The 26,116-nt window shown below is 39.6% G+C and overlaps 1 protein-coding gene across 2 annotated transcripts in view; it reads right to left on the bottom strand.

The window, feature by feature from the left end:
• PPP4R4 (protein phosphatase 4 regulatory subunit 4) overlaps nt 1-19,295 on the bottom strand; it is a 58,316-nt gene extending 39,021 nt beyond the window's left edge. Inside the window, exons 1-2 of one of the 2 annotated variants that reach the window (XM_036383887.2) lie at nt 19,088-19,295; nt 18,497-18,570 (exon numbers count right to left, since the gene is read on the bottom strand). In XM_036383887.2, coding sequence (XP_036239780.1) covers nt 18,497-18,570; nt 19,088-19,201 — 188 coding nt within the window. In that variant the 5' untranslated portion in view covers nt 19,202-19,295. The remainder of the gene's footprint in view (nt 1-18,496; nt 18,571-19,087) is intronic. The other variant, XM_036383889.2, reaches the window with a different exon arrangement.
• Nucleotides 19,296-26,116: the final 6,821 nt, after the last annotated feature.

The raw sequence follows: 26,116 nt of genomic DNA, 5'->3' as shown, positions 1-26,116 counted from the left end.
CCCAGTGATAGGATGCAAAACAATGAGAACAAATTCAATACACAGGAAATTCCACTTAAACCTTTAAAAACCCACAAATTCTTCTGTGTCAGAGTATTCAAATATTGGAAAGAGTTGCCCACACAGGTGGTGCAGTCTCTATCCATAGGACTCAAAATCCTGCATTCAAGACAAGACTCTGAATACATTGCCACTAATTGACACTACTTTGAGCAGGAAGATGATCTCCAGAGATCCCTTCCCACTATACTACGATTTTATTCAGGGTATGTGTTGCCAATTTTGCAAATTTTCATGAAGCTCAAGGAAGACAATAAGATTTCTTATATTAATTTTAAAAGCATTTTTAAAAACAGATTCTACAAGGTAAGAACAAAGAAAATTTTAAAAGTCCCAGGGTACTGAATTAGAAACATTGCTATTTGGAAATGGATGGAAGGGCTACTCCTTCGGCAGCATGAAGAATTGAAGATCAGTCACGGAAAGTACTGCAAGACAATATTATCACAAAGGATTTTGAAAAAGAAAAGACAGATTTACATTTCTCTCTCCTTCATTCACACTAGCCTACAAAACACAATGGCAGGAGCAGAATACAATCCTGTAAAGAAGACTGAGGTACAATGTTTACCCAAGCTCTAACTGAAGCTCTGTTTGTGTAGAGGCTTTTCTTTCACACTGGGGCTAACTGCACCAGTTTGGCAAAAGTGATTTGTTAAATAGCCATTGTTGAATCAACAACTCAAATCTGTGTTCTGTGTAAACAGAGTTCTGATGAGTGGCTGCAGGGAATTACAGCGTTAACTCAACACCCCTTAAGTGACATTATTTTCAGTGCAAGATTCTATAACATTCTATGTTGGTCCAAATCTGAATTTGTTGAAGACAGAAGTAAAAATTTAGCAACTTCAATGAGTGAGGGATTAGAACACCACAATTAAAAAAAAAAAGATTAAAGCATTCAGTAACTAACTGGGTATTAGGAAAATGAAATTCACAAACACTCAAACCTGAAAAAGGGTGTCCACAGTTGTGGGAATCTTTGGACACATTCATAACTCATCTGTACAATGTCTTGAACAATGTGAGCTAACATCAAATGGCATCAGACTTGGAAGCTGGCTCTGCTTTAACCAGGGCATTGGACCAAATGACTTCCAGGGGTCCTCAACCACCTGAACTATTTTGTGACTGGGATTCATAAATCCTAGACTTAATTTCCTATTTGTATAAAAGCTCAGTATCTGACAGGATTTAGCCTTTTCAGAATTATTCCATTTCAATTCTCCCCCCAGGATTTCTGTTTTCCTGTGCAATCTACAGTTGCCAAGGCAAACTAGAAATCCAGATAAATATTTCTGTCAATAACATAAAGGTGTGTGGCTCATAAGACTTCCTTTGAGAATCATCTTCAGTTTATTGTGAAAAATCTACATGGTCTATATATTAAATAAGAAGAAACTAATCTGATTTTAGTACATATCTGAACTTACACCACTACATGTGAAACTTCTGTTGTAATTAAAGTAAGAATCGAAACCCAAGATTTAGCTGTACAGTAGTTCTGTATTCATAGCAACCTTGTTTACCAGGATAGGTTTGGTCAACTGAAGTCTCTTATTTTTGCTTCCTTGCTGAATATCTGTCAAAGAGAGAAATTAGAATTTCTAACTCATACAGATACCCCCTTCTGTTTCTGAACCAAACCAAATACATTATAATGACACAATAATTTTGTTCTTCTTAATATCATCAGATATTAAGATGAGTTTATACATTAATTATTATGAGTAAAAATTGAGCTTTTCTGCCTTGAATTTTAAGAAAAATTTCAAGAATGTAAGTGCCTCAAAGGAACACATTTTTCCTCTCAAATATTACCTCAATATAAACATTACAATATCCTAGAAGATAAATGTTTCTTCTTCCTTAGAGGACTTATAACACGTATTGCATTTTATATGATTTCTAGGTAGAATTCATTTTGTCATTTTTTATTTTGAGTCTGAATGTAAAAAGTAAAGCTGGTCTTTTTACTTCAAGATCAAGATAATGCCATTTCCCATTCCTAGGTGATACAGCAAAAATGAGCTATGAGCTGGTATTATCTTTCATTCTGCCAGTCTTCATTCACTGACCCAGAATTTATAATTTTCACATTCAACCAGATTTGTCATGTTCACAGCATGCATTATGTGTTATAAGAAGTCTTCTGAAAAAGTACAAGGCCTGTAATTTTTCTAAACTGAAAGTGAAAACAAATCACAGATGCTAACAGAATTCTAGAAGGGTAAATTACTTCTGTTGACCTAAATTTGTCTTATAGTCTAATTTAGACACAGGATATATTTTCATTCTCCAGTCTTATTTTTTCTATCAGTATACTTCATTCACACAGAAAGGAAAACTTTAAATGACCTAATAAGTGCTAAAATCTACTTAGAGTCTTCTTCAGTTTGTGGGTCTTACCTGTGTGGAGAATTATAAACACCAGTTCCCAAAGCTTGCCCTTTATTACTCTGTGTATTTCTATCATGCCTTCTCAGCCTTTCTGACTATAGCATATTCCATCTTGAATCAATTCCATACTTCTTTTTTCATAGCAACTATAATCTAACAGTCCTAGAAGCTGATGAGAATTTTTTTTAAAAAAGAAAGCTGTAATTGTACATTTCAACCTCTCCTTTCTAAACTGACTCACAGGTCTAAAAAAATTGTTTATTTCTTCAAGATTTATTGACAGCTCTAACAGAAGCTGCCACTTCACCTCAACCCTTGCTATGAGTCTCTTCAATCATTTAAAAACAAATTATGCTATGCTAAATCCACTTGCAATTCCTCTGCATGCTATTAAGAAAAGCACATTAAAGGTTAGCAAAGCAACTGTTAAGTGGTTTCTGCCTGTATCTGCTTGGCTTCATAAAAAAGTGCTTTCTGTATTTGCAAGAGTTGAAGACAATGGTAAAAGCCTGAATAAGCCTAGCCTTTTAGAATCAAAGTATAAGTAGAACTTCTTCCTAATCTTTCAAAAAATTCAAACTTTTTAGAATAGGCTTATAATCCCCATAACAAAATCCTACTAACAGTAGAACACAGACAAATGGTAAACAAAACATACTTTGTACATGAGTTGATCAGCCTTTTTCAAAATCACAGGGACTGGATCAAAAGAAAATGCAAATATAAAAGAATCATAAAGACACCAAAAAAAACCTGAGTACAGAATGAAACTACAGGGTATTAGTACAGTGCCTGAATGAAAAGCCACAAGAAAATAAAAATAAAAAATGCTAAAGAGAAGGTTTGAAGCTTTTGATCACAGCATTTTCCTCATATACAAGAAAACCATAACTAGATATCTTAGATATACTTTATATGGATATCTAAATATTGTAAGTAGATAGGCATTATATCTAGTAATACAAGCTAAGCTTATGTTCTAAATTGATAAATATAGGAGTCAAATTGTGAGCACTGAAAAATATATCTAAAATTTTAGAAACAATTTGAAGTTTTAGCTGTAGAAGCAGCTTTATTCCCAGCCAAGGAAATTAACTGTGAGCTCAGAATGACTTTCAACAGTTCATATTAAATTTCTATCAAATTACTGCTGTAAGGGCCTGATGACTCAAAAGAAAAAATAATTAGGAAATGAAGATGAGCAGTGAACTTACTCCATATAAGAGCTAGATTTTAGACAAGTTAGAAGTGGAAAGCTTTGCTGGTTCACATTCTATTCATTATTCAAGGAGTATACATAGCTTCAATACTCATACTTTCAAGTAATTTGGACTCCTATTTTCAAGTATACTCATATTTTCAAGTATATTGGACAGCTCCTTCAGACTGATGCAGTTCCAGGCATCAGCAATACAGCCTCAAACAGCTGACTCTAGTGCTGCTTTCTCATGTATCAAAAGCAACCATAGATTGAAGGCAGCTTTCTGAGGCAAATACACAAATAACTAAAAACTGCTTCAATTTCAAGCTGTTCCTGATTCATGTTATGTCAAAAAAAAAGTGTTTTACTTTACTTGTTCACTTTGGAAAGTAGGATAAAATTCAGCTACTTAATTAAATAGAAGAGTTAGAGTCATGTCTCTCAAACAAACATAACATTTGTTCCATGTTGGAGTGGACAATCAAACCAGGTAATACATTTAACATAACAAATTGAAGTAGTGACACAAATCTTTCAAATTTCCAGCTCTCTGACAGAATAATTTCAGACAGTAGATAAAAACAAGCATTACATATACAGATAATTAATCCATATCTGCATTCTTTATAAAACCATTATCAGCACACCATCAGAATCCTCCTACCTACCTGCGCTGGTTTGGCCTGGGGAACAGTTAATTTTCTCCCCAGTGGCTGGTACAGGGCTGTGGTTTGGATTTGTGCTGAAGACAGGGTAGATTATAAAGAGATGTTTTTGTTATTGCTGAGCAGGGCCTACACAGAGCCAAGGCTTTTTCTGCTCCATGTTAGGGAGGAGACTGGAGGTGCATGGGAGATTGGGGGGAGACACAGCCAGGACAGGTGATCCAAACTGACCAAAGGGATATTCCAGACCATATGGCATCATGCTCAGTATATAAAGTGGGGGGGAAAGGAGGAAGGAGGGGACATTTAGAATGATGGTGTTTCACTTTCCAAGTCACCATTACACACGATGGGGCCACGCTCTTCTGGAGCTGGCTGAACACCTGCCTGTGGGAAGCAGTGAATTTGCTTTGCTTTGCTTGTGTGCATGGCTTTTGCTTTCCCTAATAAATTGTTTTTATCTCATCCCACAAGCTTTCCAGCTTTTACCCTTCTGATTCTCCCCCAGTGAGTGAGTGGCTGCGTGGGGGCTTGGCAGCTGCCTGGGGTTAATCCAAGTCACTACTCAATTATGTTTAGGTAACTGTAGTAGTCCTAGTAACATTCCCTATCTTTGAAATCACTAAAATAATCTTAAATAGCCTTTTGCTACACTATTTTTTCCTCACATATTAGCTTATTTTTTTAGTGATACAGTTATCCCAGAAAGAGTTTGACGTTCTGCAATGGAAAGAATAAACAAAAACATTTACCAGTAATTCCACCCACATTTACTAAAATTAGTCCAGAACCATCTCTGAAGAAAAGAATATCTCTTTCCTTTGAATACATATCAAATATGCTCAGCTGCATAGATCCTTCACAGCATATATTCAGTGTTAAGCATCAGAATTTCTGGCTTATGTATTTACTATGTTGATATCAATATCATTCTATGGAAGAAAAATTAACACAGAAGAAGAAAAATTATTTTAAAAAGCATCCATTGGTACAATACTATTTGCATGCCATTCCCCATGGTTTGTTTGTTACTGAAGAAGAACTTTAACTGATCACTGAAAGGTTTGGGACAATCAATCTTTAGTCTAAGCTCATGGTGTAGTATTAACACAATATATTATTTTCATGAACAATACTTTTGTTAGCTATGTGAAGAGGCATCCATGCAAATGGATATTGACTGGCAGAATTTGTCATACACACAGCCCACAGTGCTGAAGCTATCGATGTTATTCTAGTGCATAAAGAACTCCAAAGTTCTATACAACTTCCATTGGGCCAACATAGTCTTTAGAGATGTCACAAAACCCATCTCAGTCGGTATTCACTGTGCAGTCCCCTGAAAATAATGAGTTTAAGGCAAACCCCCAGTCGCAGCAATGAAGGCAAAGAAAATGAAAGTGAGAAAGGGAAAGGAATAACATTTGGGGGAAAATACTCCCAACACCCTTTACCAAAAGGCAGGTAAAGCGAGTCATGAACATCTCAAATGACCTATCAAGTACTAAACTCTAGTTAGAATCTTTTTCAACTTGTGGGTTTTATGGGTGGGGGACATTATACCCAACAGATCAAAAAGCAGCCACATTCCAACTGTTCATTTAAAAAGACCAAAACCACCTTCTTCATTTAATAAGGAAGATGAGATACTGAAGAAATTTTTACTTAATGCCCTCAGAATTTGCAATAAATATGTAAGATACAAAGATCTGTATATCAATTTTATTGATCTATCTACCCTCTAACACATCATTCTCAAACAGATGGGAAAGTTTAAGTGATCAAAGCACAAGTGTATTTATCCACAATAAGAGTTGATTTTTACATACCAGTATGCATCTAATGATTTATTACAAACTTATGGTGCAAGTATTTTCTTGCAATACAACAAGCATGCACAGTTCAAAAGAATTTACAAGTAACCCTTAAAATACACTTAAGTTTGCTTTACATGGTGATAAAAACAAGAAGAAATAGATATACTCTTGGGTTCAAACCTGTAGTAAATAAGCAGGTTAATTTTAAGTATCATTCTTTTCTGCATTGATTTAGTGACTATCAATTGCTGCAGTTGGAAAAAAACAAAAATAAATTTAATCTTGCCCTGAATGTAACTAACTATAGTCTAACTAACTTCTAGTTCCCAAAATGGCAGAGAAATAGGTGTCCTAGTCCTGAGCTTTGAAACGAAAGTACATAAAAGAGATTAACTGTTTATAACAGAAAAAGTTTGGTGCAAGCAGCAATCAGGCAATGACTCATGTTTTGCTATTTAATATGGACATAAATCCTCCCCCTCAAAAAGCTCAGTTACAATTTCAGCAGTGAAAATGGGATCTGTTCTGTTTCTCCATTTAAAGATAGGATTTTTATCTCCAAGCCTGCCCAAGAATGTAAGCAATATTATCATACAAAAAAGTGTATTAAAGCACACGCCTTTCACATTTCTCTTTTACATATGTTTATTCTGCTAGAAACAATACAATCAACACTTATTTACAACAAAAATACAATTAGCATGTTTAAACCATTTTCCTTCTGTTCCTAGTTGAGCCTTCTCAATATATGCTTGGTAACAGAAGTTACCAAGCAATTTCACTAAGGAGGAAGAAAAAAAAGCCAGTATATACACTTCAGGAAATCTGACCACAAGCTGGTCAGCTGCACTTCTCATGCAGCACAGACAAACAGTAAATCATCCTATTTTGTAGGCATAAACTACTGCAAGCAAAATGCAATGGTTTTATTGAGTGCAACATCACTTCTGCTGTGCAGCTCATATCAATCGTGTTATCAAATGCTTTCATCCACCTGGAATCCAACTTTCCTTGTCTATTCCAACTGATAAAGAGAAATGCTTTGGAATTAAACAAGCAGCTTTGAACAGCCTATATTTAATTGTAGCATAAACTGGTGGCTCCAGTGCTTAATGTTGTTCTTTGTTGTTCAACAATAGCCATGGGGAGGCAGCAGGGGTGGGGAGAGAAAGAAGCAAATTGATACCTACCCAAATTAATTTACTGGTTTTACTTCAAAAAATGTTGAATTTTTACTAGAGGCATAATTGAAAATTTGGACACAAAGCTACTTGGATAAACAAAAGTCCTCCAAGATTTTCTGTTTATACCTTTACTCTTAGACTATCACATAAAACCCCGTGGAAACCTATGCAATTTTATTTAAAGTTGCATTGCTTTGCCATTTAAAAAACTAAAAAAAAATTATAACATTCTGATTTAAGATAGATTTCGGAAAGAAAAAAATATTTTTTCCCCCCAACAATCAAACAGGAGATTTAACTCTAAAAACTTAAGAGAAAAATGCCCTAGGAAAAAATCCCATATTGGTCCATTTCCAAAGTTAGAAGTATTCTCTTCGGATGATTCTTGAAAAATGGATAAGGACAAGAAGAATGCATAAATTGCTTTTTCTCCCTATTTGAAAGAATGTAGGACCATGCTCTTTGAGACTGCAGCCTTTCTGCACCACTACACATCATATTGACTTAGCAATGTGGGTCACCTTCATTTATAGAATCTTACAAACATTGTCTTTTAAAAAAAAAATATCTGAAGTCTTATAACAAACTTCTGTTACTATACTCAGCTTGGACTCACACACACTTAAAATGATGGAATTCCATTCATGCCAGTTGATCTATCCCTGCATGCACACTGCCTACACCTGACTTTCTTATAGTAAATTCAATAACAAGTAGAAGAATGTGAAAGTAGGCATTACATAGAAACACTCAGGCTAAATTCACACTGTAGCATGTTTCTGTAAACAAAGCAACTGCAATTTTGGAATTATGCAATGACTAAGAAGGACTGTCTATATGTAGCCTGTCAGGAAAGGTAATATATAAGGGATAGATGGGCAAGACGTTTCCAACAACAGTTAATGAGTTCAGCAAAGCAGAGCAATTACCCTTGGTCCTGCTCTGAATTGATACAATTGACAAGGAATGACTCAGCTACACTGTACATGAGAGTTGTACACATTCTCACAGCCCACAGTCACGTAACATGGAATAAACAAAACTGCTGCTAGAACAACTGCTACCAAGATACAGGGACATATCCCAAGCCTGATATTTTTATTTCTTAACATTAACTCCTCACAGGGTAATGTTTTGCAAAGAGAAACACACAGAAACATTTATCTGAATGTAAAAGAGGCTAAATAGGATAATTTAAATAAGAATACCTGCATCACCAAGAGTCCATTCAAATAATAACACCAATGTGAAACATCTGGTACTTTCTGCTTGTGTAAAAGTATCAGGCAGCAGCAAAAAAGCCTCAGACAGATGTATCCAGGAGATCTAGCAAAAGTTTTCAAGTGGTTCTTTGTCCCTTTCTTCATTCTGTTTAATTATCACTCTTACACCAGAAAGACATTTTTCTTCCAGATACAAGGGTGGATAGGCCACAGGGAATTAGCATTCAAAGGCAAAGATTCCATCTTGTCAAAGTTTGGTTTTCAAAGCCTGCAAAGGATACTGTTACTGTTCAGACTGCAAAGACACATCCACAACCTGATCTAGAAAGGTAAAGATTCACTGGGGTAAAGGAGAGAATCAAGATCTAAGATGCCAGTGACACATTAATTCTCAAAGGGTAAATTACAAGAAAAACTCAGTTATGAACAATTCCCATCAATGTGCTTTTGTATTACTGGTGTTTTTTAAAAAAACCTTGCCTGAGGACATAACTGTCTTTGGCTAGAGATGCCAGTTCTGGCATCAGTTTTTGAATCTGAAGTGGCCTTATTCAGGTACAGTGTCCTATAATTGTGTATCATGAAAACAGTTCGTTCTTTAGCTGTAATATGGGTTTTGCCAGATTATGTCAATAGAAGCCCTTGCTATAGAAATCACTTCAATTTCCTGTTCTGTTTGTCCTCAAGAACTAAAGAGAACTTCTCTTACACAAAAAACTGCCCCTAAAAGATTAAATAAGATGTTCCTACCAATGTTGAAGATCTTCTCAAGGAATAATGTAGACCTCTTTGAGTTGCTTAGTCTCAAGCCCAGTCTACATTCACATTCTGTTTCCACTGTGAAAAAATTTCTCTCTAAGTGATTAAATGATCCTGGTTTTGTTTCCTGTGACATAAAGCTTTGGGCTCCAAGGCTTGATAAAATCCAGGATAACTCAGTGCTGGCACTTAGAGTACCAGCTGGTGGAACAAGGAAAAAAACATTAATATTACTAAAGTTAACTCTAAAAATAGCTAAATGAACCATTATACAAGTTTACCCCAGAGAGCAGGATTAATTTTAAATCTCAACAAAGCTATTTCTTGTCTTGTTCCAAATTCTTCTGTCACAGCATATCTAAAAAGGCACAGATACAGGCCCAAGACTGCAGTCCTAGTTCCTGAAGTCCTAAAATTTTAATCAGAATTTCCCCTTAGTAAAACAACTTCACATAAAGTGTACAGTGTAGCAATATGAACCAATATATTTCAGAAAAGATTTAAACAGCCCTGAATGCAAAAATACAGGGTGTATCAGCACATCAGCACTAAGAGTCACTCTTCTGAGGAGTCTCAAGAGTACTCAGATGTTTTGGGACAGCTAGTGGTGCATACTACTAACCTGCTTTTAGGGAAAGAGTGGCTGAATCAGTACTAACTCCTGTCTCTTCTTTGTGCTAGCAACATATGGAGTCAGAGTGCAGGGCCACGGAAGCATCACATCATGACATGTGAAGGGCTTCCAATGTCTACAACAAGGTAGTCCTCAAAACACCATAAGGAATTTGCAAGAAAGACATGTTCAGTAAATAAGGAATCAGTGGGATGTTCACATTTAGAGGATAGTGGTCATTGTTCCAGAGTCTCAATGGACATCAGTGATGAGTGGTGTCCCTGAGAGGTCCATACTGGGACCAGTGTCATTCAGTATCTTCGTTAATGGTGCAGACAAAAGGACTGAGTGCTGCCTCAGCAAATCTGCCACCAACACCAAGCTGAGCTTTGCTAGAACATCATGAGGTTTGACAAGACCAAGTGTAAGGCGCTACACCTGGGTCAGGGCAAACCCTGGTATCAACACAAGCCAGGGGATGAACAGATCAGAGCAGCCCTGCTGGGAAAGATTTGGGGGTGTTTGTGGGAGAGAGTCTGGATGTGAGCTGGCTACTACTGCACTGTGCAGAAGCCAGAAAGCCAATTCTCTCCTGGGCTGCATCCAAAGCAATGTGACCAGCAAGGAATGTGACTCTGTACCCTGCTCTCATGAGAGCCAACCTGGAGCGCTGGGTCAGGTTTCCTCAGCAGAGAAAGGACATCAACGTGTTTGAAGAAGGGTAACAAAGACCCTGTTCAGAGGAGGGTCACAAAGACAACTAAAGGGATGGAGCATCTCTCCTGCGAGGAAAGGCTTAGAGAATTGGAGTTGTTCAGCCTGGAGAAGAGAGCAGCCTCTTATAGAAGCCTTACAGTACCTAAAGGAGTCCTACAGGAAAGCTGAAAAAAGACTTCTTACAAGGGCATGTAGCAATAGGACAAAGAGGGATAGCTTCAAACTGGCAGTAGGTTTAAATTGAGTATTAGAAAGAAATTTTTTACTGTGAGGGTGGAGAGGCACTGGAAGAGATTTCCCAGAGCTTCCAACCCTGGAAGCACCTACAGCCATGTTGGATGGGGCCTTGAGCAAAGAGGCCTAGCTGAAGGTGTCTCTGCCCATGGCAGGGGGTTGGAATTAGATGACCTTTGATCCTTTCTGACCCCAGCCATTCTATAAAAATTGACTAGAGATTTGTGTTTCAGTCACTAGCATACAACAGTCATTATTTTACAGGCTACTATCATGTGAAAGCATATTCAGACTAGCCAAAAATGGACAGCTCGATCTACTCTTTGAAGAGTCTATACCTTTGATGTATTCTAACACAAAATATTATATTTTCCCATCTACATAGATGCATTTCCAGGACCTGACAAAAACCAGTCCAATATTATCATCTCTTGCCAAAGCAGGCAAATGATAAAATTTAAATTAGTATTATTGAGCAAGGATTAGTATTATTGAGGAAGCTCCTTATGCGCACAAAATGTTTTTCATAAACACTTGGAACTTACTAAGGAAGGTGATATAAAGAAGAATTATGTTATTTATACATTAATTATGTGACATCTAAAATGAATTGTGCAACTGTTTAACCTATTTATTAAATGCCAGTGCTCATCCAAACAAAAACAAAAGAAACTCACTCTCCTGATGGGCGACAGGCTATTTATGTATGGGATACATCATGTAGGAAGAAAGAAATATGGGAAATATTTTGCTGGATATTCCTATGTCAAACATTTCTAGGAGAGGATGATAAGGTTTTCCTAGGACAACAGAACAATTTTTAGAAGTTAAGAAAACCCACAGATTTTTCAACTGTGTTTGATATTCAAAAATATCAAGCTAGATAGTTTCTCCTTATTATGTCATGAGCAAAGATGCTCTGAAACACAAATAAAATTGGCATCTCCAGAGAAGAATCTGACAACACATAAGGAAGAGCTACCTGGTCTCACACATCACAGCTCAGGCAGACTTCCAAATCTCTCACAGAGCTGATCTCCCTTTCATGACCAGATGAACCATGTAGGAATGGTGTAGGGTGTGGGTCTTTGACACTGTTTCCCACATCTTTCTTCTGGAGAAGCTGACAGCTTACCACTCGGATGGGTGTGCTGTTGGCTGGCTTAAAAACTAGCTGGAAGGCTGGATGCAGAGAGAGGTGGTGAATGCTGCTGCATTCATTTGGCAGATGGTCACTAGTGGTGCTCCCCAGGGCTCAGTGCTGGTAACAGTCCTGTTTGATAACTTCATCAATGATCTGGACAGGGGATCAAGGGCACCCTGGGTCAGTTTGCAGATGACACCAAGTTTGGTGGGAATGTCACTATGCTGGAGGGTAGTAAGGTTCTGCAGGGAGATCTGGAGAAGCTGGATCCATGGGCTGAGACTAGTGGTATGGGGTTCAACAAGTCCAAGGGTCAGGTTCTGCACTGGGGTCACACAGTGCCACAGGCTGGGGCAGAGTGGCTGCAAAGCTGCCTGGTGGAAAAGGACCTGGGGGTGCCCTCTGACAGCAGCTGAACATGAGCCAGCTGTGCCCAGGTGGCCAAGAAGGCCAACGGCATCCTGGCCTGTGTCAGCAATGGTGTGGCCAGCAGAGCCAGGGCAGGGATTGTCCCCCTGTACCCAGCACTGGTGAGGCCACACCTCAAATGCTGTGTTCAGTTCTGGGCCCCTCATGACAAGAAAGAGATTGAGGGGCTGGAGCATTGAGGGCAGCAGAGCTGGAGAAGGGTCTGGAGCACAAGTCTTGTGAGGAGCAGCTGAGGGAGCTGGGGTTGTTTAGCCAGAAGAGGATTACTCTTCTGTATTACTTTCCACAGCCACCTGAAAGGGGTTTGGAGCCAGGTGGGGATCAGACTCTTCTCTCAGGCAACAAGTGGCAGGATGAAAGGAAATGGCCTCAAGCTGTGTTAGGGAATGTTCAAGTTGAAGATCAGGAAGAATTTTCATTAGTTAAGGCTGTTCAGAGCAGTGGTAGATTCTCCATTCCTGGAAGCGTTCAAAAATTGACTGGACATGGCACTTAGTGCTATATTTTATTCGACATGGTGGTGTTTATTCAAAGGTTGGACTCAGCGACCTTAGAGGTCTTTTCCAACTTTGTGATTCTTGAAGTCCATTTTATGTCAAAGGCCTTGTTATACAACAGCTGATACTTACTATCCTCTGCTTATTTCAGCCAGTACTTAACTTCACAGATTCAAAGTATACATTCAGAATCAGAGTAACAAGAACCACATCTGATTTGCTATTGACAGCAGAGTCATCTACCAGCTGTGACTTCTTGTTTACACTCCCATTTATAGCAGCATGAGCAGTTGCATTTTGTTCCACACTTTGCTGGAACCAAGCATCTGAAAATTTTGTTAGACTTAGCATGTATTCCCTTATCTGACTGTGAGATTGTGTGGCTGCAACAGCATCAGTGCTGGAACACAAAACTTATGAGTACCATAATGTACATAGTTATGCAGTCACATAATGAAAGGAGAGTTGAGCTTCTCTCTGATATCAGGAAAACTTCTTTCAGCTTAACTTGAGTGTGAAACCAGACACCAGGAAACCGTAACTTCATAAATACCATAAGCCAGTCAAAGTTTCAGGCATTTCACCCCCTCCCAAGCACTGTTCCCATGCTGCTATTCAATTCTTTGTGCTGGCACAGGTCTTCTTTAAAGTATACAAAGTCCTGGACCACACAGTTGATCAGTTTTAAAACTAACCATCATTTTCAGGATTTGCCTCAGGTGAAGTCCCCAGCATGTTGTGCAGACAAAAGGGCAAACATAGTTCAAACACTAGAACAGGGAGAGGACTGGCACTGCCATCTTCCTTCACTGTAGCCTGAGAAAGAAACCTGAAATTTTTCTCTCTCCTTTATTTTAATGCTTCTCAATGCACTACAGTAACTCTGTTCTGTATATTCACAGCTGGCTCAGCTGCAGTTTCAAGTCAGCAAACATGATTAACAGAAGTATTTGCACCAATCTAAATTTAAATAAAGGTATGTGACTTAGCAGCACTTTAGGAATCTACAGGTACACCTTTTACTTTAGGGTGAAAGAATCAATATTATACTCATTAGTTTATTTGCATAACACATTTAAGGTCAAACAAATTGTTCATCTGTCCAAGTAAGTGAATCAGAATGAAACTTTTATAAAACTTAAAGTTGCAATTTGAAAAATAAAGGATGGGAAAAATGAAGAAATACTTTTTAGGTTGATATTTACAGCTTGACAGGACAGATGGAAAAACTATTTTCCAATATGCTGAGCATTACAGCTGGATCATTAGGACCATAAACTGTATAACTGGAATAGAATAGCCAGTTCTCATGATTATGTAACACACCAAAAAAATCTATACAATGCAGAAAATCAGCTCCTAAAGTTACATGTAAATGAAAGCTTTCATTTAAAATCAAATTATTTTAAAGTGATTTGCCTGAACCTACAGAAAAGTTAAATTTTCCAAAATTAACACCATCACTAAAAACCAGACCAAAAAAAAAACCCACAAGCTTTTAAATAGTAGTGGTTTTGACATTCACAATCAACAACATATAATGCATTAAAAGATGTTTAGAATTTGAGAATGCTCTAGCTAATCAAGGATAGCTTGTACAATACAGTACAATTTTTCTTCTTGTTGCTGTGGCCTTTTTAAGACATCGTAACTTTAGAGGCATTGAATTCTTTCCAGACTAGACAGAGTATCTATTGTGTCTTCAAGAACTGTGTTAAATGTTTTAGAAAGGGATTGTTTTCTACACTGATAGATAGGATCTCTCCAAAAACAATGGTTTTGTTCCTAAAAGGGTGAATAATTCAATCTTCCACCTTGATAAGTCATTATTACTGTGTTATTTTGAGTAAGACACAAATGTCAAGGTCTGGAAGCTTTAACACTAGCAGGCACAAATGAAAAAAAAAAATAGCTGAACACAAAATCATACACTACACACAACAATCCAAAAGCCCTAGGGAAATCTATCAAAAAGTCCTCAGAAAACAAACCACCCTGCAGTGGTTATGCCAATAAGCATCCAGAACCAGATTCTCATCAGGCAAAGAATACTTTGGGCTGTATACCCAAGAGTGAGCTACGGTAAGACAAATTAATATAAGTAGTAACACCAATCAAGCATCAGAAAACATGGAAAAACTAATTACAGGCAAAAATTCACAGCAGGAATAAAAATTATTGTCCCCAAGCTGCTTATTGCCACTGTCCTGGTAGAGGTCATGATGCCCTGCGGTGGAATGCAAACTATTCAGTTGCTTCAGTGTGTTCCAGCAGCTCCTCTTAATCTGCTGATGGTTTTATGATCAGCCATCAATCTTGACACTGACTCGGTTGAGAGTCAGTGCTGTTTTGCTGTCTTTGTTCTTCTGTTGGGCCAGCATCATACAAAGTACAGACAGAATACAACTCTTCAGTGATTCCTGTTAGAGGCTCCAGAAACCACCAAACACACAAGTTGAAGCTCTAATATATAGTTCTGAGACAATCAAATCCCTCTTCCTCCTAAGTCCCTAAACCCATTTGGTTTCAATGCGAAGTTCATAAACATCCCTGACAGTCTGGTCTAAGGAAGCCCAGTTCCTCTACCAGAATCAAGGTTAAATGAGATTAAAATAAATTACAGTCCACTTTGTTACCACATTCTTATTAAATTAGAACTAGCTCAGTCTAACTGCAGAATGTTACCTAATTAAAACCGAGTATTCTGGGCGTCAGCAGTTTAAAGCAGAAGTTCATTTATACTCAGGTCATATTAAAGTGATCCTAGCCACCAGGAGAACTGCTACATCCTCTCCTTTTGCTTGCAGAACTGTTTCTATATCCACATGATGTAGCAAATTGAAGAGTTGGATTTATCTGACAATTAATGTGACTAGAAATTATCAGCTTTACCTAGATCTTCTTATCAATCCACCTCATTACACAGTTATCTGAAAAACAGTACTAGCAGAAAAGGGGAGACTGAAAGCAAAGACATTCACTAGCAATAATAAAGAGAGAGAGATTTACTTTCTAGATGGTTACAAATACATACAGGATGAGCAAAGCAATTAACTTCACAATGTCAAGTAAAAGTCCACACCAGAAACTGTATGGTACTACTGGCAAATGAGAAGCAAAGAACACAAGAAGTGAAAAGAGAAGAATAACTGATGAAACTCTGAGAGCTGGAAAATTAATACCTTCTCATATATACAGTAAGCAAGAATCAGTCACTAGGGAAAAAAAAGAAAATCTATCTCCAACCTGGATCTCAGTGCACCCATTTTCAGACTACTATAGTAAAAGACTTCAGGAGCAGAAATCTTCTAAAAACAAGTATCTAACAAACATACAACTCTGCATATAAGCAAATATAAGCAAATCCAAGTTCAAGGGTGGGGAGGAGAAGTTTGGGGGCAGGTTTTAGAAGTGAAGGATGTGAAAAGAGAAGAAAGTGGTTGAGTTTTTGTTCAGAATGAAAGCCTTTAAAATGTGAAGACTCTTTCTGAACTTTCCCAGAAAATCACTAGTAAACATTAGCTTTGCTGTAGCATACAAAGCTTCTACCCATTATTAATCAGCTCCATTGCACTGTAAAAGCAACCTGAAAGATACTCACCTCAGTAAATTTAAAATCTTCAACTTGCAGATTAGAGTGCAATAAGTAAATGACAATACAAAAACCATTGTGACAAAAGTAGTATTCTGATGCTACCTGTAGATATTTAAGATGAGAGACCCGCTTTCCGTTACTGTTCTTGTATATTTTTAATGTATATGTAATGTATACATCCTTTCCAAACGGGATACAACAGATACAAATTGTCTTTAAGAATTTGTTTCAACCTCAGCAAAGCTATTTCTATAGATAGACTTTCAGAAAAGGCAGTGGCTTTTTGGATTAGATCAAGGTTAGTCCCACATAAGGAGCAACGTGAAGGACAGTGAATAATGCATCTGTGTGAGAAAATGAGGCAAAGAAAGACTGGACTGATATTACTATTAAACAGCAATAGGCAGGTATATTGTATTAAAACAGAGGAAAAATTCCTGACAAGCCAGAAGTACATACTCTAGTACATTATATAAAAGGTACTACTAGGTTACAGGCAGCTTTTCAACTCTGCTTTTACTCCATTCAGTATAAGGACAGCAACGTGCTATTCAACAGCAACAGCTTCCACTGGATGACTGTATTAACATACATGCACAGCAAGACTAGCTTACAAAAACCATATCAAGCAGATTGAAGGTTCCTTTCAGCAATGAGAACAATGCAGAGGGAAAAATGAACGCTTCTTTAAAAGAAAAAGAATATTATGTGTCGAACAGCTGCTGGAGTAGAGAAAATCACATAAAGATGTCAGGAGAAGGTCAAGGCCAGGTTGAAAAGCAATTGATAAGATGAAAGCTATGAATGCCATTTAAAAAGGCAATTATCTAGTTAAGACATATATGCTGGAAACATGGATTTTTAAGTGGAAAAGAAGCAAAGAAATTTGCTACACACTGGAAAAGAAAAAAATCATCTATGCTGGTTGTTGTAAGGTAAAACCCAGAATGGATACACGTCCTTTCAGTGATATGTACCACATCCAAAAGGTTTACTCTGAATTTCCCTGCAGTCAACAGACTGCTTTGATTACAGCAACTAAGAGCAAAGCAAGTTTTAAAAGCTTCTATTTAATAAATTTCAGTAGTCAGTATCAAAAGCAGTATCAGCAGTCAAAAATGATTACTTACAAATACTGCCATGCACCCCAAAAAGAGAAAACTGTATCACCAAGAGTATCTATTCTAAATACTGAGCACAGGCTTAAGACTAGAAAAGCACTTAAAATAGCAGAATAAGCAAACTGAGAGGGAGCTGCAGCTGGTTCTCCAATTACTAGGTATTGTTTAAAAATGCATATTCAACTCAAAATCCCCCAGAACATTTGTACTCTCCAAGATGAATTACACAGTAGTTGAAAGATCCATACTTTAAACTACCAAATTTAAGTTATTCAAATAGCTGCAAATAAATATTTTCAACAAGAAGGAGGAGGTAAGATGATGAAAACCAGAACAGAGGGAAGTATTAACACAGTATTTTCTACAGTAATTTCTAAGGACTATAGAACTAATGTCTCAAGTTTTTTCTTCTGAAAGTCCAAACACACAGGATGCTAGAACTGTTAGGCTGTTACCAGCCTGTGTTAACTGCCCATGAGTGAATATTTGCTTGGAGTGAGTATGAACTCCCTGAATTATTGGTATTAATAACATTGACACTCAGGGAATCTTGCAAAATCAACTACAGGGGAAAAGACGATTAAGTACAACTCTGTGATGGTGAGGAACATATTAAAAGATCAGAAATTCTTATACATGTACACAGACACCCTATTATAGGGTGATTTTTTTGGAAATTACAATACCTATTTTCATCTTGCCTAAATGCTTAACATAGTTGAAGGCAAAAGAACTACTAATAGACTGAAAATTAAAGGAGTGAAGAGTAAAACACTAAAAAAGCTGTATGTAAATACAATGGTCAGCAATGTTTCACAGCAACATTTTAGGAAATACCTGAGTAGATAAACAGCCCTTTCAATATCACTGAGTTCTTCATCAACTGTCAATCTTTCTATTTCTTCTGGTGTCTGTCAAGTGTGAAATAGAGATTATGAGTTTACAATGCTTGACTACTTTACTGTTTTAATCTTAAAACAACTCGCTTCTCCCCACACATACAGGGATAGCTTCATGAGTAATCTGAATTTATTCATGAAACCTCCAGCCAACATTTCAAATTCAATCACATAAATCTTTCACCAGGAAAAGATGGAACGTCAGAGAAGTACAGTTTCAAGTCAGACACTATCACTATTAAACAAGTGGCATATAATTTAATCTAAAGACCCAAGCTAGTCTATTTGTTCCCATCTTAATATTCTTATACTGAAAACATCAAATCCCTGCTATATAGAATTGGAGATTGTTTATTATAAAATGACTGAGAAGGAGGTTTCATATCCTGGTGCTGTTCAAACAAACAAACAAACAAACAAACCAAAACAAACGCTAGAAAAACGGTCTTTTCACTTATTTGTGCATAATTAAAACAGACCCAATTTAAAATAGATTTTAAAGCACCGCTCTTTTTCGAGGTATATATACCTTCAGGCTCCTGCGTACTGGCCTCTCTATAATAGTTAGTTCCTGCAGGTCTTCTATGTATCCAAAAAGACTGCTATGACTAAAATCCATTTTGGAGAAGATTACTGGGCGCATGTAACAACTAGAGCCTTCGGCAGCCGTCGCTGTCCCCGAGCCTCACATCGCAGCGCGGGCGGCAGGAGCGAAGCCCCGGGGCGCTCCGGCGGCCGGCAGCGGCCCCGGCTCGGCGCACACACTGCGGCAGCGCCGCCGGCCGCCACCCCCGCCCGGCCTCCTGCCGGCAAACTTTCCGCTCCGCCCGAGCGGCCAGGCGGCGGGGCCGGCGCCCGCAGCCCCGAGAGCCGCTGCGGCCGCTGCTGCCTCGGCGGGCGGGAGTTTCGAGCCAAGTTTGCCCTCGTCGCTGGCCACCCCGTCCGCAGCGAGGGCGCGGGGACCGCGGTGCCCCCGGGCGCCAGAGGGGCCGGGCGGACCCCTCGGCCGCGGGCTCGTTCCTCAGCAGCAGGGGCAGGAGGGCAGGGCAGGGCGCGGAGCGGAGCGCAACAGCCCCGCTGCGGTGCCCGGGTGCCGCCTCCCCGCCCGCCCCGGGAGGAGGGACGGTCGCTGTGGTGCAGTGACGCTCCCCGCCCCCGTCCCGCGGCGCAGCCCCTCGCCTCCGTCCCCGGTGAACGCCGCAGCCCCCGGCCGGGGCAGCCCCAGCCCCGCCGAGCCGGTCTCCGCGGCAACGCGGCGCTACCGCGGCCTCCGCGGGCAGGGCAGGGCAGGGCAACGCCGGGCGCGGCAGCGGCGGAACGCGCGGAGGCGCGGCCCCCTCAGCGCCCGGCCCCGCGGGGCTGCCCGGCCCCCTCAGCGCCCGGCCCCGCGGGGCTGCCCGGCCCCCTCAGCGCCCGGCCCCGCGGGGCTGCCCGGCCCCCTCAGCGCCCGGCCCCGCGGGGCTGCCCGGCCCCCTCAGCGCCCGGCCCCGCGGGGCTGCCCGGCCCCCTCAGCGCCCGGCCCCGCGGGGCTGCCCGGCCCCCTCAGCGCCCGGCCCCGCGGGGCTGCCCGGCCCCCTCAGCGCCCGGCCCCGCGGGGCTGCCCGGCCCCCTCAGCGCCCGGCCCCGCGGGGCTGCCCGGCCCCCTCAGCGCCCGGCCCCGCGGGGCTGCCCGGCCGCCGTGGTGCGGTCCCGGGGGCTTCCCCTCGCACGGCGGCAGCGCCGCGGCCGCTGCTCCTCCACCCCTCCCCTGGGGGGCGCCAGCGGCACTGGGACCCCCACCAGTGTCACCCGTCTCACCGCTGTGTCAAAGCAGAATTACACCGGGGAAAGTGAAAACAAGTGCTGTTTTTAATGAAAAGTCCAAACCAGGTTCCTCCCCAATGAACACTTTTATATTAATGCTTAAAAAAAAAAGTACTTCTTTGGCAGAAAACTAAAACTCTGACGAAGATAGCACTTGCACTCTTCATAAATTCTTACTCTTCACCTTTGCATTCTATACCCAGGTTACACACCAGTCACACTCACAGCAGCAGCACAGATTCCAACAGGAATAGTTTTCCTGATATGTGCAGTTAGGCCTTGGATGCCTTAACCATTTCGGCTCACAAATGTGGAATGCCTTGGGGGCTAAAGGGAGAGTGCTTTTTTCAAAATAAAAGTATCCTAATTACCTCTGATTAATATACAAATAAGCATGGATAATCTTTAAAAACTTAGTAAGAGAGCTTCTTTTGGGGTGGGTAAGTGATGCAAAATGCATGCAGGACAAGAATCATCATACAGAGTTAGACTCAGCATTTACTGACATAAGTAATTCACCAGACCTCTAGACAGTGGACTTTGCAATGGTTATATGAACACATCAGTCACACTCAAACCAGAAATTAGAAAACCTGTTGTCATGGTTTGAGAAGAAGTAAGTTTTCTGGGATGCTGTGGTATTGGCACCTTGTGTGGCCACTGGGAGCATGGATATGCCTCTGAGAACACAGGGGTTAAAAGCAGAGCACGGCGGGGGAAGCTCTCTTGGGTTCCAGTGAGGAAAGAGTTCGGGTCTCTCCCCTGTCCAGCTGCTGCTGCTGGGTGGGGGAGGGAAGCCATGCGGCCGGGTGAGGTAGGCCGGGGCTTTGGACAGAGATGGGAAGTGAAGAGGTCCCCCGAGGATGGAAGGGTGGGAGAAGCACCAGAGGGGCAGCCCCCCCCCCCAGGAGAGAGAGAGAGAGTGTACAGTCTGTGTTTGGGACTGTGCTACCTGGAAACTTGATAACATGTGCCGGCAGCACAGCCGAGAAGGAGAAGAAAGGGGGGGTAGCGAGGGTGTCCGAGTTCCTGAGCAGGCAGAGCCCGAGTTTTTAACCCTTTTTTGGACAATGAAAACTTTTGCAGAACATTAACCTTTCCTAGAAGAGAGATAGAGATGAAATGGAAGAAGGAAATGTGCAAGTGTGAAGGTCTGGGCAAGTGAAAGATGTCGAAAGAGTAGAGAAGAATCTTAGGTGGGAAGAGATGATGGAGTGGCTTTTGCTGGACTCTTCTTGTTATAGCCATGGACAGAACCATGTTCCTTGTGACACAGAGACTGCATCCAGGGGGAGGCAATGGCTCAGAGCCAAGAGGGTTCAGTGTTGAGACCCCTCGGCCCCAGGGGTGAAATTTGAAGGGGACAGGTGTCCCAAAGGTGAGACTGTGCTCTTTTTGGAACGGGACAAAGCATCCTTAAAAGGATGACCCTAGAAGCAGCTCTGGTCCATGTGCAGTGGTGAGAGCACTGGATGTGGAAGGAAGAGGTCACGATGGCAGATGTTCTCTGGGCAGTGCCACAAGTGACACGGAAACACACGAGGCTTCAATGGTGTTTCCAGGGGAAGCCTATGGCACAAGAAGGACTCCTCTCCTCTTGATGAACTGAGAATTGATTGTCTGAAGGGTGGTGATGGACTGAGAGTTGGTGATTTGGAGGATGTATTGGAAATTTGGTGGGGGGAGGAGGAAACATTTTTGGAAAGTTTTCATTTTCCCTGTGTGTTTCTTGTTAATTAGAGTTGTAGTTTAGTTAATAAAGTTTTCTTTTCTTTATTTCTAAGGGGGGGGCCTGCTTTGCTTATTCCTGCTCACATCTCACAGCAGACACCAGAGAGCATATATTTTCATATTTTCATGCATTGTGCAAGCACCACACCATGACACCTGTAAATATTTCACAAGGGCTTGTTTGAGGGGGTGCGATGTTTTTTTATCCTTGGAAAATGCCCATGTGACCAAGTCAGTTTTGTTGATAAAAGATTAAAATTCCAGCAGTCATAAAGATTATATGATACTCTGTGGTATTTTACCCAGAATTTTATTAATTTTTATTCTGTGACTGGAAAGCACCTCAGCTTTTATCTAGCAAAAATAAACATTGTCCCCTATGTGTTACTTATCTGTCTACCAGTTAGGCCAAATCCTGTGCTTGGACAAACCAGTAAAACATTAAAAATTAGAGGATCTCCATTAATTTCAAATGTACAACAGAATTATTAGCAGAAAAATCTAATCCAATACACATATACATAATTAAAGTGTTATGTAATAGAAAACTAAAACCATTTGGAATTTTCAAGGTATGATGATGAATTAAAATAAGAAACACTTTTTTGAACATCTCCTTTGCAAAATCTTTTTAACCAGGGAGCATCATTAACCAGAAAATACAATAAATAGCTGCAACTGAACCTAAGTCCTCTCGGAGTTGGTAAGGAACTAGCTCTACGAGAGGAAATAAAAAAAGAGTTTTAGACAATGTTCCTTCCTCAAATATAAAATCCTGGCATGCAGGCTTCTGCCAGTGATAAGTATTAGGAAAACATACTGAAATCCCAAACACAGTTAGTTAGGAAAATCCTTTTGCAAGTTCTTTCACAGCCAATCTGTGGTTATTTCACCTTGCAAGTAGTTCTCATGAATCATAGATATCTTCTGAAATCAAAGGTATTTTCTTCTGAATGCCTTGAACTAGGAACTCAATGCAGTTTTCAAACAAGGAATTCCAGAATTCAGTTTTATAGACTGAATAATACAGAGTTTAAATATGCAATTAGGCTGATTACTCATGCTGTATTTTATAACATTTATTATAAACTTTGTAAGCCACTAAGGAAGAGAGTTTTTTATAAATGTGTAAACATTTAGAAAAACATCTCTTCCTTACTGCCTTTAAAAAACTGTCCTTCTAACTCAGTCCAGGAAACACTGAGCAGAAATGATTCCCATTAAATTTAAAATCTGTAGATATGTCAAAGATATCTACAAATATCCTGGAAATATGAAAAACAGAATTAAGAAAAAAGATTTTTTTTCCACTAAATATAGTACTGGACTAGAATAAAGAACACAGAAGGAATTAGATTAAATATAAACATATCTCATTTTGACCCATACATTTGACAGAAAACATAAAGCTTGCATATTTTGTTCCAAAACCACATAAATAAAAATGAATCCCCTCTGATAGTAAACCTGCAGGCAAGTGGTCTCTCATTCTCATCTGTGACTAAAGTCACGTATGACTTCCCTTCCACTGCTGCTGCTTTCAGCTCCTCCCTTTTCCACTCCTCTCTTCTCTTAAATAAACTCTACTCTCAGCTTCATTCCAACCTTGTCATAGCTATTGTATTAGAATCAAGAGCTATTTCATGCTGCTTTAATGAAATCCAGAGTGAATTGGAGCCTTCATTTTAACACAGGAGCTGTGTAACCTTGGAAAGACAGTACCAGGCTTTTTATTTGAATAATCCTTTCTTGAGGAAGACAACTGCAGAGCACCTGGGGAAGTGGTACCCATACTTACCTAGTGGAAGGAGAGAGTATTATTCCTGCCTTCTAAAGCAATGAGCTCTAAATTCAATGCAGGTGAAGATTAAAAAAACAAAACAAAAAACAAGACAACATACGTAGAAGGACTTTGTATCTGAAGTTTTCTTTAGGTACTCTGACTCTTCCTCAGGATTCTGGGGTGAAGTGATTTGTCAGGTTGGACAGATGCAGAATTCTTCTTTGCTACCCAGCAGTGAGGTGTCTGCCTTTTGGAAACTGCTCTGAAAAAGCTGTTTTTCTTACCATATCTGTTACATGTACCAAAAGAATCTACCAGTAAATCAAATAATTCACAGAGAAATTGAAAACTTGTGAAGTCTCAGAATGTATTGCAATGCCTGAATCAGCTGAAATATGAAGGAGCTGAGGAACTGGTTTGGGGGATATAGAAAGACATGCCAAGAAATGCTTCCAGGCAAAATGTATATGCTCCTGATTAAGAGTCAGATTTCTCATGCAATAGCCAAACCAAAAAAGAAGGAAAAATTCAGCGAAGTATTTTTTAATTATGTTGGGAAAAAAACCAAAAAACCCAAAAAAAGGAAATCATTCTTCATTTCTCATTTTCCCTAATTTAACAGTCCAAAGAAAAAATAAATACCACTTCATAATGCACACAATGTAGGTTATGCACTGTGTAATTACAATTCTGCTCAGGACTCAGCACCTGAACTGTGCAGAAGTTCAATTCAGAATTTTGTCTGTTTGCCACCACTGAGAGACAGCCAAAGCTGCAGCAGCTGTTGCTCACCATTTCCAAATGAGTGACCTCTGACTGAAATTGGTTTTTACAGTCCACCAGACTCTTAAAAAATGCAATTTTGATGTTCAATCTAATCCCTTAGCCTTACAAAACAAGGTTGTTTTTATTCTATTTGTACTCCAAGTAAAAATGTAGCCATGAACAGTGGCTTTTCAGGAAATCTCTGTGTCAAGGCAAACCTGTAACAAGAATAATATAAAAGAAGCATGGTCAAAAATATTAATCTACTTCAGAACACTGCTTGGAATGTAGCACACACAAACCTCAGTAGGAAAAAGATATTATTTAGTGTATTTTCCCGTTGTTGCTAAGAAACTGTTGCTTCATTTCACTATTGTCATTTGCAGAAAAATTTTGATTGTTCTTTTGCATTTTGGTCATCGCATTGTAACAGCTATATAAATAAGTGGGTTATAAAGGGAAAAGCACTGAATTGTGTTCCATGTGCTTTCATCTGTAGCCTGGTCTCCCATATTCTTTCCTGTAACTTAGTTCCCACCAAAAAGATCTAAAAAATTAAATAGATTATTTTACGAGAACACAGAAAAGATCCTTAAATTTATTTTTATGTAACATATAAAGTCTGCAAGATCACAGTCATTGTGCTCACCCTTTCTCTGAGAACTAGGAATGTGTTCCTACAGTGTCTAATCTGCTGCCCTCTGTCCAAAAGTAGTTAAAAGCACATGCAAAAAGATAGAATAACAACAGAGAAAACAGAAAGTGTTGTTTTTCTTCAAATCTTCCAGCTATTTGTATGATTTTTTGACCTGGCAGTAGGACCTAATACCCAACTACTTTACAAAGTTTAAATGAATGATTTTCTATTGTAAAAACTGGCTCTGCCATGTTCATAAGAGGAAGCTGATGAGTCCAGTTCCTTGCTATGACAACCATGAACACTGTCACACTCATGTCAAATACTATATTAAAACTAACAACTTTTTGTCTTCAAGTATTCTTTACTCATTAGTTGTCATAGAAACTTAAGATTTCCTACATAAAATTACTGTTGGTGAGTTTACCAAGTTTTTTCATATGTTAGTGTCCTTTATTCTTCTTTTCCTGGTATGTAAAGACTGCAGTCATATCTGCTCTCATCCTGGATTAAATAAGCTAAACTCAGAATTTAGTTTTCAGTCCTAAAAAAGGCTCTTCATTCTCCTGCCCACCCTAGCAGTTCCCTTGGCATCTGCTGCAGTTTGACTTCACCTCTCTTGAATTAAGGTAATCAGAATACAGTATTGAAAATAAAAAATATCTGGGAAATAATGCCTCTTGCAAAGAATGAATATCTGTACAAGAGTTAGTTTACCAAATATACTACATTGGCAGCTCACAGTTAATCTTGTAGTCAATTACTACTGTCATCCACAGTGACCTAAAATTAATTAAGTCCCATCTTAATGGTATACATTCTCAGGATTAACCTTAGCT

This window comes from Molothrus ater, chromosome 6, assembly GCF_012460135.2.
Source record: "Molothrus ater isolate BHLD 08-10-18 breed brown headed cowbird chromosome 6, BPBGC_Mater_1.1, whole genome shotgun sequence".
Classification (NCBI taxonomy): Eukaryota; Metazoa; Chordata; class Aves; order Passeriformes; family Icteridae; genus Molothrus; species Molothrus ater.
This window is presented reverse-complemented; position numbering and strand designations above follow the sequence as displayed.